Source organism: Gorilla gorilla, chromosome 1 (assembly GCF_029281585.2).
Source record: "Gorilla gorilla gorilla isolate KB3781 chromosome 1, NHGRI_mGorGor1-v2.1_pri, whole genome shotgun sequence".
Taxonomy (NCBI): Eukaryota; Metazoa; Chordata; class Mammalia; order Primates; family Hominidae; genus Gorilla; species Gorilla gorilla.
In genome coordinates, this window is record NC_073224.2 from 26,918,402 (window position 1) to 26,939,178 (window position 20,777).

General features: G+C 38.9%; 1 protein-coding gene across 1 annotated transcript; it reads right to left on the reverse strand.

Annotated features, from left to right (window-relative positions):
• Positions 1-287: 287 nt before the first annotated feature.
• LOC101153176 (chloride intracellular channel protein 4-like) lies at positions 288-20,364 on the reverse strand. Its single transcript, XM_055391665.2, has 3 exons — positions 20,032-20,364; positions 2,356-2,429; positions 288-1,008 (listed from the first exon to the last, which is right to left on the reverse strand). The coding sequence occupies exons 1-3, from the start codon at positions 20,362-20,364 to the stop codon at positions 288-290; spliced, it is 1,128 nt and encodes a 375-aa protein (XP_055247640.2).
• Between the last annotated feature and the right edge of the window lie 413 nt (positions 20,365-20,777).

A 20,777-nucleotide genomic window follows, 5' to 3' on the forward strand; every position in this document is an offset into this window, starting at 1 on the left:
AATCTTTCAATCTAAAGTAAAAAGTTTGTGATGTAGTGTCCCCAAATTTGAGGAGAGGGGGACATGGGTACGAGGGGTAGGCAGGGTAAAAGGATTTTAAAATAATAGGGCTTAGGAGTGTATACTTCAGGATAACTACTATACCTTGCTTGTCTATCCTTGACCCTAACCTTGAATGACTGCATGTTCGTGCAAAATACAATTTCTACTCTGTAGAAAAAGGAGCAGTCTGTTAGGAAAAGCATATTAGGGGAAGACATAAAGACATCTCTATCATAAATGTGATTTTACTTGTTGAGTTTTTTGGATACATCACTATAGGCTATTTCAATCTTCTTACCATGGGGACAGGTATTGGTAAACTCATCCCTTTTATATGCATTAGTTAGATAGCTCCATATGCCAGTCATTCTTTCTGGAATATCAAAGTTGTGATATTTTTTGGCCACCACCTTGACAATATGCAGTTTGGGCAGCAGGTCAGCTAATGTCATTTCATTGCCAACCGGAAATTTACGTATAGAAAATGTAATGTCCTCCCTACTATTTTTATCAATTTCATCAGGGAGGAGAGGATTCAGATATTCATTCAGTTTCTGCAGGGTTTTCAAGAGACTCTTCACCAGTGCTTCATTAGCCTCTGGCCTTGAATTCTTGATATATGCAGAGAATTTGGCAAAGACGTCCATTCCAGCAGTGTTTGATTCTGCGTGTTTTGGTGAAAGCTCTAAGTACTTGGGAGGGCATACGATGTCTTCAAGAAATTCCTCGATCTTATTTACATTTGTTTTGACCTCATTGTTGAAAGTTGTAGATGGTGGGTGGGTCCTGAGGGACAAGTTTTGCAGGTCTGCAGGCCTCCTTTTCAGGTCAGCAATTGTAACACTGAATACAACTCCTTTGAGCCAAAGAATCATGAAGAGCCTCTGGGAAAGGGGGCAGTTTCCTGTCCTTTCACCATCAGTGCCAGCCTTGATGAAGAGCTTGATGAGGGGCTCTGTCCTCCTCCTTCAGCCTGTTCAGTAAAGCACATTCAGCAACATCGACAAGGCCACGGCCTGCTCAGCTGGGTTCCTGGAATGGCGGTGGCTGCCTCTGTTCCAGGGCTGCTCTGGTTGCTGGCTCCCGCCATGCTGCTCACTGGACAGTCCTCATATATGTTTCTGAATTGTGGGAGGTGTGGCATCAGGATAGATTCCTAGAGGTATGATTCCCGTGTTGAAAGGTAACATTTGCTTCCTCGCAGGCTCTCCAATAAGAGTGTGCTGTCACATTTTAAAATTTATACCAATCTGATAGGTGAGAACTGGTATCTCAGTGTTGCCTTAATGTGCCTGTCTCTAATGATAAGTGGCTTTGAACATGTGTTTGTCTATTCGAGGACTAGTTTTATATCTTTGCTTGGAAAATTGTTTATTCATATATTTTTCCAAAAATATTATTTTCAACAGAACAGACCATCTAGGAAAGCAGATTAAACTCAAGAAGAATTGTTTTGAATAAGTTTAACATTGACCAGTTCAAAGATGATGGACATTTCCCACTCAAAACAAGTCAACATATAGGGTAAGTCCACATTACATTTTTAGATTCTAGGTAATTTTATACATGCAGTGATATAATGATTGTATCATCCTCAGACTCAGATAAGTGAGGTTCCTGTTTTGGTTTCACATTTTACAAGGCTCAGAGGTGGCCCTCCTCCTGCCATGTCCCTCTCTGTAGAGTAAGGATTCCATGGGCCAAGAAGAGAAGTCACCCAGAACTGGTAAACCCTTCTAGACTCATACCTAGTATATGAGATCTTGCAATTCTCTGCCCAAATGGTTGTGAGTTGGCTTCCAGGGCCTGGGTGAGCCTGTTTCTTGAATCCATCCCCTCAAAGGTAGATGATGATAGGCCCCACGGGTAGCAAAAGAATGGCTGCTTGAAGGGAATGGGGTGGAATGAGCTTGGATATGTGGCTATGATGTGCACCCAAGTACATAAAAGGCCCCTTTGTTGTGTGGGGTGGAGCCTGGATTGGGAAGAGGATGGAAGGTGGCTGTGAGCTGGGGCCCTCAGACTTGTATCCATTCCCAGGACTTGTAAATGTTAGTGGCAGTCTTGTATATTGAAGTGATCTTTTAAAAGTGCATGCTTAAAAAGAATTCTTTATTCCCTTATCTGAGAAAATTGATAATATAGAGACACCTCCAAGTCCTGAAGTATGAAATGTGTAAGACCAAATAGAAATCATTTGAAAAAGTTGGAGGGCAAGTACTGCCTCATCTAGAGCAAGTTTTAGTTAGAGCAAGAACTTGAAGAGAATGTTGAGAGAAAAGGATGAGGATAAAGATTTTGCGGATGACTGACCTTGTGTTCCAGGGGGCACAATGAAGGAGTTTCAAGTGAGGAAAGGGCATAGGATATGGGGTCAAATAGGGCATCTATGAAGTCAAAAGGTGAGTTAAATGTAAGAAATGAATGATTAATTTGGAGTGCTGGGCTTTCTATGGCAGTTTTAATAGCTTTATTGAGATATAATTCACATATAACATTTATCTATTAAAATATATAGTTAAATGGTTTGTAATATAGCATATTCACAGAGTCGTGCAATCACTAACATAATCTAATTTTAAAATGTTTTCATTGCTCCAAAAAAGAAACCTGGTACCCATTAGTAATCATTCCATATCCTGCTACCTTCTAGCCTCAGGCAAGTACTAATCTACTTTCTATCTCTGTGGAATTGCCTATTTTGGAAAATATGTAAATGGAATAATAAAATGCATGTTTTTTTGTGACTGGCTCCTATTGCTTAGCATGTTTTCAAGGCTCATCTATATTGTAGCATATGTCAGGTTTTGTTATTGCTATTTGTGATTGCTGAATAATATTTTGTAGTATGGATATACCACATTTTGTTTATCCAGTCATAAACTGATGGGCATTTAGATGGTTTTCACTTTTTGACTATTATGAATAATGCTGCATTGAACGTTTATGTATACATTTTAATGAGGACATCTGTTTTCATTTCTCTTGGGTACATGCCTAGTGGTGGAATTTATTGGCCATGTAGTAAATGTTATATAAATGTGCAAAATATAGACTGGGTATATTGACTCTGTATTAGTCTGTTTTCACACTGCTATAAAGAACTCTCTGAGACTGGGTAATTTATAAACAAAAGAAGTTTAATTGACTCACACTTCTGCATAGCTGGGAAGGCCTCAGGAAACTTACAATCATGGCAGGAGGCAAATGGGAAGCAAGGCACGTCTTACATGGTGTCAGGAAAGAGAGTGAGTGCAGGGGAAGCTGCCACTTTGAAAATCATCAGACCTCTTGAGAACTTTCACATTACTGCAAGAACATTATGGGGGAAACTGTCTCTATGATCCAATCACCTCCCTTCCAGGCCCTCCCTAACAGGTGGGATTAAAATTCAAGAAGAGATTTGGGTGAGGACACAGAACCAAACCATATCTTCTGCCCGTCCCGCCTCCCAAATCTCATGTCCTTTTTACATTTCAAAACCAATCATGCCTTCCCAAAAGTCCCCCAAAGTCTTAATTCATTCCAGCGTTAACTCAAAAGTCCAAGTCCAAAGTCTCATCTGAGACAAGGCGAGTCCCTTATGCCTATGAGCCTGTAAAATCAAAAGCAAGTTACTTACTTCCAAGATACAGTGGGGGTACAGGCATTGGGTAAATGTTTCTATTCGAAATGGGAGAAATTGGTCAAAACAAAAGGGCCACAGGCCCCGTGCAATTCTGAAACCTGGCTGGGCAGTCATTAAATTTCCTTTGACTCCATGTCTCACATACAGGGCACACTGATGTGAGAGGTGGGCTCCCACAGCCTTGGGAAGCTCCACGCCTGTGGCTTTGCAGAGTACTGTCCCACTCCTGGCTACTTTCATGGGCTGGCATTGAGTGTTGGTGGCTTTTCCAGGCACACAGTGCAAGCTGTCAGTGGATCTACCTTTCTGGGTTCTGGAGGACAGTGGCCCTATTCTCACAGCTCCGCTGTGCAGTGCCCCATTGGGGACTCCATGTGGGAGCTCCAACCCCACATTTCCCTTTCACACTGCCCTAGCAGAGGTTCTCCTTGAGGACACTACTTCTGCAGCAGACTTTTGCCTGAACATCCGGGCATTTCCATATATCCTCTGAAATCTAGGTGGAGGTTCCCGAACCTCAACTCTTGTCTTCTACACATGTGCAGGCCCAATACCACATAGAAGCCACCAAGGCTTGTGGCTTGCACCCTCTAAAGCAATGTCCCAAGCTGTACCTTGGCTCCTTTTAGCCACAGCTGTAGCAGTTGGGATGCAGGGTGCCATGTCCTGGGGCTGCACAGAGCAGTGGGTCCCCGGGCCCAGCCCAGGAAACCATTGTTCTCTCCTAGGCCTCTGGGCCTGTGATGGGAGGGGCTGCTGCAAAGGTCTCTGACATGAGCTGGAGACGCTTTCCCTATAGTCTTGACTATTAACATTCAGCTCCTTGTTACTTATGCAAGTTTCTGCAGCCTGCTTGAATTCCTTCCCAGAAAATTGGTTTTTCTTTTCTATCACATGGTCAGTTTGTAAATTTTCCAAACATTTACACTCTGCTTCTCTTTTAAACATATATTCCAATTTCAAACCATCTTTTTGTGAGCACATATAACTGTACACTTTCAGGAAAAATCATGTCACACCTTGAATGCTCTGCTGCTTAGAAATTTCTTCTGCCAGTTACCCTAAATCATCTCTCTCAAGTTCAAAATTCCATAGATCTCTAGGGCATGGGCAAAATGCTGCCAGTCTCTTTGCTAAAGCATAGCAAGAGTCACCGTTACTCCACTTTCCAACAAGTTCCTCATCTTCATGTGAGACCCTCAGCCTGGACTTTATTGTCCATATCACTATCAGCATTTTGGTCAAAGCCATTCAACAAGTCTCTAGGAAGTTCCAAACTTTCCCACACCTTCCTGTCTTCTTCTGATCCCTCCAAACTATTCCAACCTCTGCCCATTACTCAGTTCCAAAGACCCGTCCCCTTTTTTCGGTTATCTTTATAGCAGTGCCTCACTCCTGGTACCAATTTCTGTATTAGTCCATTTTCACACACTATAGAGACCTCCCTGAGACTGGGTAATTTATAAACAAAAGAGGTTTAATTGACTTACACTTTTGCATGACTGGGGAGGCCTCTGGAGACTTATAGTCATGGCAGAAGGTGAATGGGAAGCAAGGCACGTCTTACATGGTGGCAGGAAAGAGAGTGAATGCAGGGAAACTGCCACTTTTAAAACCATCAGATCTTGTGAGTGAGAACTCCCTGAGTATCACAAGAATAGCATGGGGAAAACTACCTCCATGATCCATTCACCTCCCACCAGGTCCCTCCCTTGACATGTGGGGATTGTAATTCAAGATGAGATTTGGGTGCGGATGCAGAGCCAAATCATATCAGAACTTCTGTTATTTAAATCTTCTTAACAGGCACCCATTAGGTCAAAAGCCCTTTAGTGCTAAAGTAAAATTTTTATACATCCAATTGTTTTAAATATAACGCGTGTCAGCAGACTTAGCCATTTAGAGACTGCCTGCTTTGCATACTTTGTAAAACTGTACCTAATATCTGTTAGCTATAGGTAAGATAAACCCTGTGGCTTTAAAGGACTCCAAGTTTTTGCTGCCTTGCAGAGTTCTCTGATCCAGCAATTCCCTGCAGTGCTGTGCAGTGACATTATTTAGACCCAAATCTTCTTGATCTCCTTCTCCCCTAGAAAGCTTCCCTCACCCTTCTTTTCTGGTGGTAGCCCACAGGCCTTTGCTTTTGAAAAGCTTCATACCGTGCAGGGCTTCCCTCACATGCAAACCTGTCAAAAACACCACCTAAATAAAGCTTGTATGTGCTACTACTACTGTGGTTATATCTTGTAGTTATGTTTTTATCATTGATCAGCACTGAAATGATTAAGCCAGGAATAGTAACTCTATGCTTAACATATTGAGGAATTGTGAAACTATTTTCTAAACTGCATGAACCATTTTGCAATCCCACCAGTATTGTACGAGGGTTTCATTTTCTCCACATCTTTGCTAACACTTATTATTGTCTTTCTGATTGTAGCCATCATACTGGGTATAAAATGGTATCTTATTGTAGTATTGATGTACATTTCTTTAATATTTAATGATGTTCAGCATCTTTTAGTGTCTTTACTGGCCATTTGTTTATCTTCTTTGGAAAAATGTCTATTCAAATATTTTGCTTATTTTAATATTGGGTTATATATATATTTATTACTGAATTTTAAAGGTTCTTTGTATATTCTGGCTACATATACCTAATCAGATATATGCTTTGCAAATATTTCTCCCATTCTGTACTTTGTCTTTTTACTTTCTTGATAGTGTCCTTTGGAGCACAAAAGTTTTCAATTTTTATAATGCCCAATTTATCTTTTTTTTCCCTTTTACTTCTTTTTATTTTGATGTCTTATCTCAGAAGCCATTTCCCACCCCATCATCATGATGGTTTACTCCAGTTTTTTCTTCTGGTAGGTATATTTCATATGCTTGGGTGTGATTTACTTTTTGTTAATTTTGTGATGTAGTGTGAGATAGAGATCCAAATTCATTGTTTATGTGGATTTGTCCAAGTATCACTTGTTGGAAAGACTATTCTTTCTTCAGTGAATTGTCCAGCCAACTCTGTTGAGAATCAATTGCCCATAAATGGGAAAGCTTATTTCTGGCTCTTAATTCTATCCATTGTTTTATATGTACATTCTTATGTCATTACCACCCTGTTCTGATTACTGTATTTTTGTAGTAAACTTTGAACTCAGGAAGTACAAGCCCTCCAACATCGTTCTTCTTTGGCTTTTCTGATTCCCATTTAATTTCATGTGAATTTTGGGATTAGCATGTCTATGTCTACAAAGAAAAGGCAACTGGAATTTTGATAGCAATTGTTTTGAGTCTGTAGATGAATTTGACAACTGTACTAGGTCATATTCACAGGGGCCAGGGTTTAGGACTTTAACATGTCTTTTGAGAAGACACAATTCAACTCATAACAAGGAATATTGTCATATCAATATTATTCTATGGATATGTGACATTTTTCCATTTATTTAGATATTCTTCTATTTCTTTCACCAATGTTTTGTATTTTCAGTGTACAAGTCTTGCACTTCTTTTGTTAAATGTATTCCAAAGTATTTTATTCTTTTTGATGCTACTATAAATTATATTTTCTTAATTTAATTTTCAGATTGTCCATTGCTAATATATAGAAATACAATTTATTATTATATATTTATCTTATATTTTGCTACATTGTTGCACTCATTTATAAGTTATAACAATTTTTTCTATGGATTCCTTAGTATTTTCTGTATGAAAGGTCATATCACTTGCAAATGGAGATAGTTTTACTATTTTCTTTCTTTTTTTTTTTTTTTTTTTTTTTTTTAAAGTAGAGACAGGGTTTCACCATGTTGGCCAGGCTTGGCTTGAACTCCTGACCTCATGTGATCCACCTGCCTCGGCCTCCCAAAGTCCCAAAGTGCTGGGATTACAGGCATGAGCCACCAGTCACACTTTTCTTTTTCTTGCCTAAATTTCCTGGCTAGAATCTCAAATACAATGTTAAATGAAAGCGGCAAAAGTGGACAGCCTTGCTTCTTTCTTATTTTTGGAGGAAGGCATTCAATCCTCTGTTGTTAAGTATGATGTGAGCTGTGGGGTTTTTGGTAGATGTTTTTTATCAGGTTGAAGACATTTACTTGGTATTAATTCTTTAAATGTTCTGGATAATTAATCTGGAACTGGGCATTTCTTTATAGAAAGCTTCAAGATTATTAACACAATCTCTTTACTTGTCATAAATCTACTCTAATTACATATTTCTTCTTGTGTCTGTTCCTGTATTTTGTGTCTCTCCAGGATATGGTCCATTTTATCTGTTATCTAATTAATTTTTTGAAAAACATTTGTTTCTAGGATTCCCTTATAATCCTTTATATTCTTTAAGGGGGTAGATATATTCCTTCCTTCATTCCTGGTTTTTGAAATTTGAATCTTCTCTCTTTTTCTTGGTCAGCCTAAGGTAAAGATTTGTCAATTTTGCTGCTCTTGTCAATGAACTAGCTTTTGGCTTCATTAACTTTCTTGATTTTTCATCTCTGCTCTATTGCATTTATTTCAGCTGTAAGTTGTGTCTTCTTTCTGCTTGCTTTGAATTTATTTGCTTTTCTTTTTTAGTTTTATAATGTGGAAAGTGAGATTACTGATTTAAGATCTTTCTTCCTTTTTGATATTGGCATTAGCATCTATATATTTCCCTTCAATAACTGATGCTGCATCTCAAAAGTTTTGGTATTTTGTGTTTCATTTTCATTTACTTCAGAATATTTTCTAATTTCTCTTGTGATTTCTTCTTTGACCCACTGGTTATTTAATAGTGTGTTTTTGATTTTTAAAACTGTGAATTTCCCCAAAACCTTAGGTTGTTGGTTTCTAATTTAATTGGTTTAGGTCAGTGAACACACTGTATTGTTTCAGTATATTGAGGCTTGTGTTATGGGCTAGCGCGTAATCTATCTTGAAGAATGTTTTACATGATTTGAGGAAAAGTGTATGCTTCTTCTGTTGGGTAAAATGTTCTATAAATGTCTGTTCAGTTTAGTTGTTTTATAGTGTTGTTCAGGTCTTTTGTTACCTTGTTGATCATTGGCCTATGTGTTTTATCCATTACTGAAAGCAAGGTATTGAAGTCCCCAGCTATTATTGTTGAATTTTCTATTTCTTCCTTCAGTTCTGTATATTTTGCCTCATATATTTTGGGGCACTGTTATTAGGTACATACATATATTGTAATTGTTATTTCTTCCTGATGACTTGATCCTCATCATTATAAGATGTCATTAGTTTCTTTTAACAATGTTTGTCATAAAGTCTATTTTGCCTGATCTTATTCTAAAAGCCCATCTTTTTGTTACTCCTTTTATGATAGCGTGGTAATTCTTTCCGTCTTTTCCCATTCAACTTATTTGGGTCTTTGAATCTAAAGTGTGTCTCTAGATCATGGGTTTTAATTTTAAATTTTTGTTTTCTTTAATCTTTCCTTCAGTTAGAATATTTAATCCATTTATATTTAATAAAATTACTGGTATACTAGAATATATTTCTTCCATTTTGTTATTTGTTTTCTGTGTCTTTTGTCTTTTTTATTTCTCTACTCCTTGATTACTGTCATCTTTTGTATTGAATAGATATTTTTAATGTAATGTTTTTAATATCACATTAGTTTCTTTGTTGCTTATTTTACTTTTTTTTGTTATTTTCTTAGAAGTTGGTCTGCATATTACAATTAGTATTTCAAGGTAAAATAATTTAATTCAGATTAATAGTGTGTTAATTTCAATAGGATACCAAGTATGATTTAATGGTCAGCCAATGATCAGTAGAAGATTTTAATTTTTGTGGGTACATGGTAGGTGTATGTATTTATGGGGTACATGAGATGTTTTGAAACAGGAATGCAATGTGAAATAATCACATCATGGAGACTGGGGTATCCATCCACTCAAGAATTTATCCTTTGAGTTACAAACCAATTATACTCTTCAAGTTATTTCAAATGTGCAATTAGCTTATTATTGACTATAGTCATCCTGTTGTGCTATCAAATAGTAGGTCTTATTTATTGTAACTTTTGTGAACCCATTAACCATCCTCCCCTCCCCTGCAGCTCCCCTCTATACATCCCAGTCTCTGGTAACCATTCTTCACTCTCTATGTCCATGAGTTCAATTGTTTTGACTTTTAGATCCCACAAATAAGTGAGAACATGTGATGTTTGTCTTTCTGTGCCAGGCTTTTTTTACTTATCATAATGATCTGTTACATCCATATTACTGCAAATGACTGAATCTCATTCTTTTTTATGGCTGAATGGTACTCCATGGTGTATATGTACCACATTTCCTTTACCCATTCATCTGTTGATGGACACTTAGGTTGCTTCCCAACCTTTGCTATTGTGAACAGTGCTGCAACAAACATGAGTGTGCAGATATGTCTTCGATATACTGATTTCTTTTTTGGGGTGTATATACCCAGTAGTGGGATTGTTGGATCATATGGTAGCTCTGTTTTTAGTTTTTTTGAGGAATCTCTAAGCTGTTCTCCATAGTGTTTGTATTAATTTACATTCCCACTGACTGTGTACAAGGGTGCCCTTTTCTCCACATCCCCTTGGATTTGTTATTTCCTGTCTTCTGGGTATAAGCCATTTTAATTGAGGTGGCTGAGATGATATCTCATTGTAGTTTGGATTTGCATTTATCTGACGATCAATGATATTGAGCACCTTTTCATATGCCTGTTTGCCATTTGTATGTCTTCTTTTGAGAAATGTCTATTCAAATCTTTTGTCCATTTTTTGATTGGATTATTAGATGTTTTTCTATAGAGTTGTTTGAGCTCCTTATATATTCTGGTTATTAATCCTTGTCAGATAGGTAGTTTGCAAATATATTCTTCCATTCTGTGGGTTGTTTCTTCACTTTGTTCATTGTATCTTTTGTTGTGCAGAAGCTTTTTAACTTGATGTGAAACATTTTGTTTTGGTTGCCTGTGCTTGTGGGGTATTGCTTAATAAATTTTTGCCCAGACCAATGACTTGAGGATTATCACCACTGTTTTCTTATAGCAGTTTCATGGTTTGAAGTCTTGGATTTAGGTCTTTAACCCATTTTGATTTGATTTTTGTATAGTCTGGCTAAAGATTTGTCAATTTAGCTTAATATTTTTTTAAAAACCCTTTTTGTTTCATTGATGTTTGTATTGTTTTTTATTTCATTTATGCTTTGATCTTTATTAATTTTTTCTTCTACTACTTTTGGGTTCAGTTTACTCTTGCTTTTCTACTTCTTTAAGATGCATTGATAGATTGTTTATTTGAAGGTTTTCCTCTATTTTGATGTAGCACTTATAGCTAAACTTCCCTCTTAATACTGCTTTTGCTGTTTAGGTTTTGGTATGTTGTGTTTCCATCATCATTTGTTTCAAAAATTTTTCAGATTTCTTCTTAATTTCTTCACTGACCCACCCAGTCATTCAGAAGCATATTGTTTAATTTTCATGTATTTGGATAGTTTCCAAAATTCCTCTTGTTTTTAATTTCTAGTTTTATTTTATTGTGACCAAATAAGATGATTAATATTATTTAAAATTTTTTGAGTGTTGTAAGACTTGTTTTGTGACCTAACATATAGTCTATCCTTGAGATTGATCCATATGCTGATGAAAAGAATATGTATTCTGCAGCTCTTGAATTAAATGTTCTGTAAATATCTATTAGACCAATTTGGTCTATAGTGTAGATTAAGTCTGATGTTTCTTTGCTGGGTTTCTTTCTGGAAGATCTGTCCAATGCTGAAAGTGAGGTGTTGAAAGCTCCAGCTATATTGCATTGGGGCCTATGTCTCTCCACCATGATTCTAAGTTTCCTGAGGCCTCCCCAGCCATGCAGAACTGTGAGTCAATTAAACCTCTTTCCTTTGTAATTTACCCAGTCTTGGGCAGTTCTTTATGGCACTATGAAAATGGACTAATATACCATTGTATGTTTTTTGGTTTGATGTTACCATGAGGTTTGCAAATACTATCTTATAACCCATTATTTTAACGTGTTAACAGCACTGTTTACATAAACAAATAAACATGCAAAAAGAAAACTAATAAAAACTCTGCATCTTCTATTCATCCTCCCACCTTTTAATTTTTTATTGTTTCTATTTATATCTTATTTTACTGACTATGTCTTAAAAACTTGTTGTAGTTATTATTTTTGATTGGTCCATTGTTATGTCTTTCTACTTAGTATGAGCATAGTGTACACACCACAGTTACAGTGTTGTAATATTTTGTGTTTTTCTGTGTACTTACTATTACCAGTGAGTTTTATACCTTCAGGTGATTACTAATTGCTCATTAATATCCTTTTCTTTCTCATTGAAGTACTCTCTTAAACATTATTCTAGGACAAGATCTCTTAAATCAGCTTGTGGTTAATGCTGCCTGGCCTGGGACTCACCCATCAGAGTAGTGGGTTCCCCTCTGGTCAAGGACAGGTCCGGAAATGCCATCTAAGGGTCAAGTCTTGGAATTGAGGACTCCAAGAGCCCGCTTGGTGATCTACCCCACTGTGGCCATGCTGGTACCTAAAATGCAAGACTAAGTCCCCTTTACTAGTCCCTCTGCTTTTCTCAAGCAGGAGGAGTTTTGCCCCATAGCCATCATAGCTAGTAATGTGCCAAGTCTCACCTGATGCCAGCAAGTCTCAGAGGCTCACCCGAGACCCTCGACGTAATACCTGGGTATCACTGCTGGTTATTCAGGGCCCAGGGGCCCTTCAGTTAGCAGGTGATTAGTGCTGCCATAACTGAGTCTTTTCTTTCAAGGCATTTGGTTCCCTGTGGCCCCGGGTGTGTCTAGAAATGTCATCTGTGGGCTAGGGTCTAGAACACGGGCCTTACAACTCTGACCAGTGCCCTATCCTGCCGTGGCTGAGCTGGTATCCAAGATGCAAGACAAAGTCCTCCCCACTCTTCCCTCTCCTCTCCTCAAGCAAAAGGATGTGTCTCTTTTGAGCTGTGAGCCATGCAGCCTGGGGTTAGGGGAGGGGTGATACCAGCAGTTCCTTGCCTACCCCAGCTGGTGTCTCAGTGCATCTTTGCCCCCTATCAGGCCACTGTCTCTGGGCCTAGTTCAGCACTAGGACTCGCCTAATAGTTGCCATTTTTATGGCCTAGACTTCCTTTCAAGTTTACTTGGAGACACAACAATGTAACCTTCAGTGGCGAGGTTTGTGAGAAGTCATGTTCTGTCTGCTGGGACAGATGATTCTGCTCTGGGTAGGGCTGATTTACATGCTCCCTTTGTGGGTGGGTGTCAGCTGAATTTGTTCCGACTTTCCTTTCTGCTCTAACAGGACAGCGCTGAGTCCAATGCCTCACAATTGCTATATTCTCCTCCCCCAACACCCAGAGATGCTCTCAGCAACCCCCTGCCATGGCCAGGGGTTGGGGAGGAGTGGCATCAGTGATTCAGGACTCTTTTCTATCTCTTCAATGCCTCTTTCAGCAATAGGAAGTTAAAACCAGGTACTATGAGTGCTCACCTAATTTTGGTTCTTATGAAGGTGTTTTTTTTGTTTTTGTTTTTTTTGTTTTTTTTCTGTGTAGATTGTTGTTAAATTGGTGTCCTTGTGGAAGGAACAATTGGTGGAGCCTTATATTCTACCATCTTGCTCTGCCTCCAAGCACATTTCATAAGTTTTAAAGACAATTTTAGCCTTCAGTTTCTGTCTTCTCAAGACCCCAAGTTCAGGCAGGGGTGATGACAGGCTTTTCCTTTCCCAGGTCTTTCTGGGCATATATACAACCTTGCACATGCAAACATCCTTTTAGATCCCCAGGAATATATTGAAGTTTTTTGTTTTTGTTTTTGTTTTTGTTTTTTCTTTTGAGCCAGAGTCTCATTCTATCGCCCAGGCTGTAGTGCAGTGGCGCGATCTCGGCTCACTGCAAGCTCCGCTTCCCGGGTTCATGCCATTCTCCTGCCTCAGCCTCCTGAGTTGCTGGGACTACAGGTGCCTGCCACCATGCCTGGCTAATTTTTTTTTGTATTTTTAGTAGAGATGGGGTTTCACCGTGTTAGCCAGGATGGTCTTGATCTCCTGACCTTGTGATCCGCCCGCCTCGGCCTCCCAAAGTGCTGGGATTACAGGCATGAGAGCCACTGCGCCCGGCCTGAAGTTTTTAAAACTTCCTTATGCTCACCTTGTTTTCCAGGAGCTGCTTTTAAATTATGGCCAGGCTTTTGTTTGCACCAACTGACTTCGCAGCTCAAAGCAGCTGCAATTTTGTCAGTAAATTGTTATTGTTTTGGCAATGCCCTGGGAGTAGGGCTTTTGAGAATTTCAGCTGAGCTGGACTCCGAGTTAAGTCAAATAGCCACAACACCCCAGGAATAGAGATTTTGTGAGTAGCTGGAAGTTGAGACAAAATATTGGCTATGCTGTGGAAATGCTGCTTTTAATGGAGTACCAAACAGGGTCAATCTTGTCTGTTAGCTCTGAGATTGCTTGTTTTTCATCAGGCTGTCAGGCCACCGAGCTTGGGAAGGAGGAGTGATGGAAATAGCCACATGTCAAAATGTCAAAGACCCCACTGTCTTATGAAGGTTCAGTAATTTGTTTTGCATATATGTTTTTTTTCAGTGTGTTCTCTGGCTTTGTTTAATTTTAAGATTTCAGAAATGGTTAATTTTAGTTTTCTCAGCATTTTTACTGTTTTGCAAGAGACCAGTCCACCACCGAGGCCTTCACTCCCTCATTCCAGAAGTTGATTATTTCTATAGCAATTAATATAAGCAGACAAAAATGGCATTATGTCATTAGTCCTGATAACTCCAAGGCAAAATAAATAAATAAATAAATAAATAAACAAACAAACAAGTAAAACGGTTGAGAGGCTCCAAATGTCAAGTGTCAAGGGGATGAGAAGAACTTTCCCAGAGCCAGAAACAATTCTAAGACCTCCACCTGACCACAGCTGATGAAGACATGGAGGCTTGCAGATAGAATTATCTCTAAGATAAATTAAAGGAAGGGTGGTAGTTATTTACATGGTTTAAGCATCCATGGATGAGGGGATTTCTAGGTCAATCTACCAACCCCACCTTAAACTTTAATGCCTTTCTATTTGGAGTGGTAGTGGGATGAAAGAGACAGATGCCTACAAATGTCTTATTTAGTATCATCTTATTCCAATGTTTAATATATTATGATGCCCTAGAACTTTGGCAGAAAATTACCAACTGGTGGAAATTGGTGTTCCAGATTGATTGGTAGATGCCTCCTCCTCTGTTTTATCTCCAGGCACATTAAATGTGAACAAAGCTAGTATAAGTAGAAAGGGATTATTTTGGGCATCCAGGCAAGTTGCCTAAAACTGCAATAAATTGTCGGGAATATAGTATTGGCTAAGAACACATTTTTCACCTTATAATCAGGGAAGGTATACTAGGAATATTTGACTGCAGTTAATTATATATTGTTTTGGTAGCATCTAACGTGGAAAAGTCAGATGGCTTCCTTAGGGATAGGGAAGCCTCTTTCAAAACTTAGGAAGTGGGTATATACAGGATCTTAAGACAATGATTATCTCATGATTGATCATGCCAAAGTAGGCTTCTCTTTACCTTGTTGTGAACTGTGTCCAAGCCTAGGGCATTCCCTGTTATGCTATATTTCCCCTTTCCCATCCCATATTTTGATCTTAGAACAGATTATAATTATGCTTTGGAGTCATATGTCAGGTTCATTACAGTGGTATAAAATATTTTATCAATGCATAGATAACAAAAAATTGGGGGGCTTCATTCTAAAGGATGTATTTCATCTTGGGAACGTCTCAATAAAAATATTATAAAATTAAAAGCCAGTGAGATTAAAAAGCTCTATGGCTGCATCAGCTTTGCTCTTGCAATCAAATTTGCTCCTAGGCAGAGGGAAAATTTGCTGTAAGAATCTCAAACTTCAGAGTTTGACAAAAGGAAAGGGCTTTAGTAGGAAACACAGTCTCAGGGAAAAAAGGGTGTTTTTCTCTTGCAGACAATTCAGGAGGGTGAGAAACAGAAAGAGAAGGATGGCATGCCAGTAAGGGAAACAGATAACATTTCTTTTGGAGGAGGACCTAGGTTGTGTCTGCTTGAAAGGGGTAGAGGAAGAATAGAGGTAAATTAAATACTGTATAATTTTCCATGAATAGAGAACAAGTGGTAGAAATGCATGTTTCTGTTGCTATTAAAATAGCAAAAAATACCCAAGACTGGGAAAATTAAAACATGAAGGGAAGACAAGGCAAGGAGCACACAAATGACACATTAGCCTTCATTTTGCCCTTGAAGGGAATGGCTTCGGAAGCATCAGCTGCTGCAGTTCAATTCGGTTTAGGTGTCTGTTGACATCCACTCTCTGGCTGGATCAAACATGGGGGCAAAGGAAAAATTTTCCTAATGATGCAGTGTCAAAGACAAAACAAAAATGTGAAGATGAATCTCTAAATTTAATGTTTTATTTGGGAAAAATAATTGCAATTTGGGGTATACATGCAGACCGGGTGGTCTTTGGTATGTCTGAAGAACGAAGAGAAGGTTAGAGGTTTTATGAAAAAGGTAAATGTTAGGTATTGCCCTTTGAAATAGTTCATTGGTACTAGTAAAGGTTTGGTGGGCTTGCAGGCTTCAACTGGGAGCAATGGTGGTGGAAAAATTAGTCCTAGAGTTGCAACAAGTTATCCTGGAAGCAGTAGATAAAACTGATTTTAGGTTACAACAAGCAGTTTCAGCAGTCAGGCTTGCAGAAAACTACATTCTTGGAACAATGTTTTGTATTCAGGGTACTCTTTTAGTTGAGTGCAACAAGAGTGATCCAATTCATATGATCAACTTTCATAACAGCATACATATGCTCACAAAAAAAGGGGTGAACATATTTACCTTTACTAGTGCCAATGAACTGTTTTGAAACCAGAGCAGGAGGCTGGGGCAGCAGGACAAAAATGCTTTGGTTAGCAATATGGCTCTGTGTTGCCACCGAAATCTTATATCAAATTGTGATCCTCACTGCTGGAGCAGACTCCTGGTGATAGGTGATTGGATCATGGCAGTGGCCTTGCCCCTTGCTCTTCTGGTAATAGTGAGTGCTCACCAGATCTGGTTGTTTAGAAGTGTGTAGCACTTGCCCCTTCTCCCTCTCTCTCTCCTGCCAGGCATGTGAAATGTGCCTGCTTTCCCTTCACCTTATGCCATGATTATGAATTTCTTGAGCCATGCTTCCTGTACAGCCTGTGGTACCATGAGCCAATTAAGCCTCTTTTCTTTATAAATTACCCAGTTTCAGGTAGGTAGTTATACCAGTGTGAGAATGAACTAATACAGTTATTATCCTGGTTGAAATATAAACACAGAGTAAAGGGCTGAACTGTAAGAAATACCAAGTCATAGATTTTGCCTGAGAGTTTTGGATTACTCTTCTCAAAGTAGAGCTTCTAAGTAGACCTCTGCACCATCTGGCTTTATAGTGCTGGAAACTCAGGGAGTCAAAATAAAATAGAAGTGAAGGTAATTTAAATATATAGGCTGTTCCCCGTTATAAACATGTGATCAATCTGGTGATTTCAGTTTCTTCCATTTAACATTTATACTATTGTGTTTCAGAAGGCAGGAGTACTTTAAATGCCATCCTGTAATAAAGGAGGAATCATGTATAGGTGTGTCATCCAACGGACCACAAGGATGGCTAAATAGAAAGAAGAGCTTTATTGGTGATATCAGTTTGCAAGTAGGGAAGAGACAGTCCCTGGTGTGAATCAAAGGTGCTCTGTCTCCATGTCTCCAAAGAGGGAAAGGAGGAATTATCTTTTATGCCTCATGGGGTCTGTATTACACAACAGAGTCATACATATTCAGCAGGTTTGAGGGAATATCTGTACATATTTATGAAGGAAGCTGAGTGCATACACAATGAATAAACATATATGTAACATACATCCCATGCTCACTTTGGGGCGGGGTTTTAGCATTAAAATGAAGTGGAATTTGGCTCGATATATGAAAACGTAAACTATAGGATGCAAATACAGCTTGTGTACAGTCTCCATAAGCTGGCTGAAAACTGGCTTGCAGTCTGTGGTTGTTTATCAGGAAAGAATGTTTGTAAGGCAGGTCCTTTGTCCAATCTGAGTTGTAGTGGCCTGGGTCGTAAATCAGTTAGGAACGGTATGACATTTTGCCTGATAGCTCCTATTGTTAGGCAGTTCAGCATGAGTGTGGTTTTTTTGTTGCTATAGAAATTCAGGGAGTTGCCATGCCAGCTGAGCCCTGGGCCCTTGGCCAGTAGGTAACTTTTTGTTTCCTTAACCTTAGAATCTATCTTAGTTGATACAGGGACATTGATTTAGATCTTTGAAATTGCAGATGGATAGTCTTCTCCTAAAGATATAGAAAGCATAGTATCATGATTCACTTCTTGTTGGGAGCTTTCTTCCATTTGACTCTAAATTCATAGGGTGTACAGCAAACATTAAAACATTGATTGGTATATGGTGAATTATTATGCAAGAGTAATTTCTCTTTTATTTCTTTATTTTTTCCTGTTCTTCCAGATAATACTACATTTCTGTTATGGTTTGTAGCTGGTAACAATGTGTCTTTAGATTATGAAGTGTATTGGTTTATTGGTTAGGATGATTTTGGCTACAAGTAACAGAGAACCACAACTCAAAATAGCTTATTCAATAAGAAAGATATATTTTCTGATAAGTAAGAAATCTGGAGATAGAAGAAGTCTCAGTGTTGGCTTGTGCAGAGCTCAGTGATGTAAACAAGAGCCCAACTTCTTTCCTTCTCTCTATTCCTCTATCATGGTGGATTGTGTACTGTGAATAACTTAGTGAAGTTGGAAGTGTGTTTCTAAGAGTTTCTTTTCCTCTGTAGTTCTAGACTAGGGTTGACCTCAAGATAAATTTGCATGAGATTTGGATGTGAGAGATGAAGCAGCAGCCACTATACTTAGAAGCTGCTGCTTTTGGTTGTGCACATTGTCTTGATCTGCCAGCTCACATTATTGGCATGGAATGGCACACAGCTTCTCCAACACTCATGATATCTTCTCCTTCAGCTTCCCTGAGCCTTGGGACAGATGTGTGTGCATCTCTCTGGTGAAGGGCCCGACCTTCTATAGGTCATGCACAAAACCAAATTTGGTTGCTATGAGAGACAGATGCAGATTTCAGTTTGTTTTCGTGGATTCCAGTGTTGGCTTTGCTTTTTCTCACTTCACTTCCAGCTTTTCCTTTTAAATGATTACCTGTAGTGACTTCAAACCCACCACCAGATGCAGAAGCAATAACTTTCCATGGATCTCTTCACCAGCTCCCTTTTATGATCTCTGGTTAATTACTTCTCTATGATCCTCTAACAATTCCTTTCTGGATGTTTATTTCCCCTGCTTCTCCTAGAATTGAGGAACGTCTAATTCCTATAATAAATTATCTGTTCTATATCACTCATACAAGTTTTACTTCTCAGAGTGAATCTCTGCTGACACAGCCATCACCAATATAATGGTTAGCCCCCCTCATAGTTACAAGTCAGCCACCTCAGAATCAGGTAGCACATAGAGACATGATAACACACAGTAGGAGAAGTATGACTGGGGTTTGGATTCACATCTTCGAAATCACTCGGTTTCATAGAGAAGGTTGGATATTGGAACAAATTCAGAAGCTTGCCAACAAGAAGGAAAGAGTTAATAATTATTGGGGAGGCTACCAGTAGAACTGCCAGTGCTTTATGAAAGGCTGTGAAAGTGGAACTGGTACTTGATAACCTCTAGATGTCCTTTGGTTGTTGAAGTTTTCAGAATATAGGACACATGAGAAATTTGGAATTAGATTCTGAAAGAGCTACATCCATTCCAGCAGAAGATGGTGTGGGCTGTTGAGGGTGATAAAGAAGGAAAGCAAATCACCTAGGCATCCAAGTATGGATGTCGTGGCTAGAATGAAAAAAAATATAACAAAATTACACAGAGAAGATTTTGGAACTTTAATTTACTTGGGAATTTAATGTCCTCAGTAGATAAAATATTTTAGTTAAGGATCTTTTTCTCACTTTTGAAAAAAGAAAATGGAGCTTCCATTTTTAGAATTTTTATTCTTTGTGTTGAAATTTAATGTCAGGGGTTTATATTTTACTAATTTGGGGCAACTATGTAGTGATTAGATTTTCTCGTGTTTAGAGTCATCTTGAGTTGTTATATTGGACAACAGAGCTAGGTATGCTTTAAGATAGAAATAGATGATGGATTGAATTTTCAGCCTAGTTGATAGTGTGGCCTTCAAATTAACAATAATTTTTTAGACCAGTACTGAGCTCCCATCTCACCACTGCCCGGAGGATGTACATACCGAACAGCAGCACTGAGGAGGTAACCACATGGTGGTCAGGCGGGATTGACTCTGCAGCTCCTCCGTAGTGGGGCAGCGTTTATCATGATTGGTCATAGACTTGGCTCTTGTGCATTTCTGGATATGGATCTGACTGTAGGAGATGCACACGTTTCTATACCTCTGGCTATTGTCCTTCTTGCTCCACCTCTTCCTTCTCAAGAGAAGAGGATTTGCTAAGATGATGCCTGAGCCATGTTTGCAGAATGGATTCACCTTAGCATACTGACATTTTGGGTCAAAAATGCATTGTTGTGGGAGCTGTCCTGCGATTGGTAGGGTGTTTTGCAGCATTCCTGATCTATACTCATAGCTTCTGGTGTTATGTTAAGTAGATGGTGTTCTCATCTTCTTACCCAGCAGCCGGAACTCTAGTGTTGGAGATCATTCCCAGATTCTCTTATACATATGGGTAGCCAATGAGATATAAGCAGAAATCAGTGGTCTGGGCTGCCAGAACAAGTCTTCAAAGGAAATAGTAGGGATATGACTAGGTAACAGTAGTATCCCTGCCCAAGTCAGGGTATCAAAGACGCCTCAAGACATTGCCACATGTCCCCTAGAAGGCAAAACCACCCCTGGGTGAGAACCACTGAGTGAAAGGAACATGGGCTTCTGTGTCTGTTTATCTTTGGCTCTATTTGTTAAGACTGTGGGGCTAAGTCAAGAGGCCCTTGAGTCTTGGCTATTTTTTTTCTCTGTAGAAG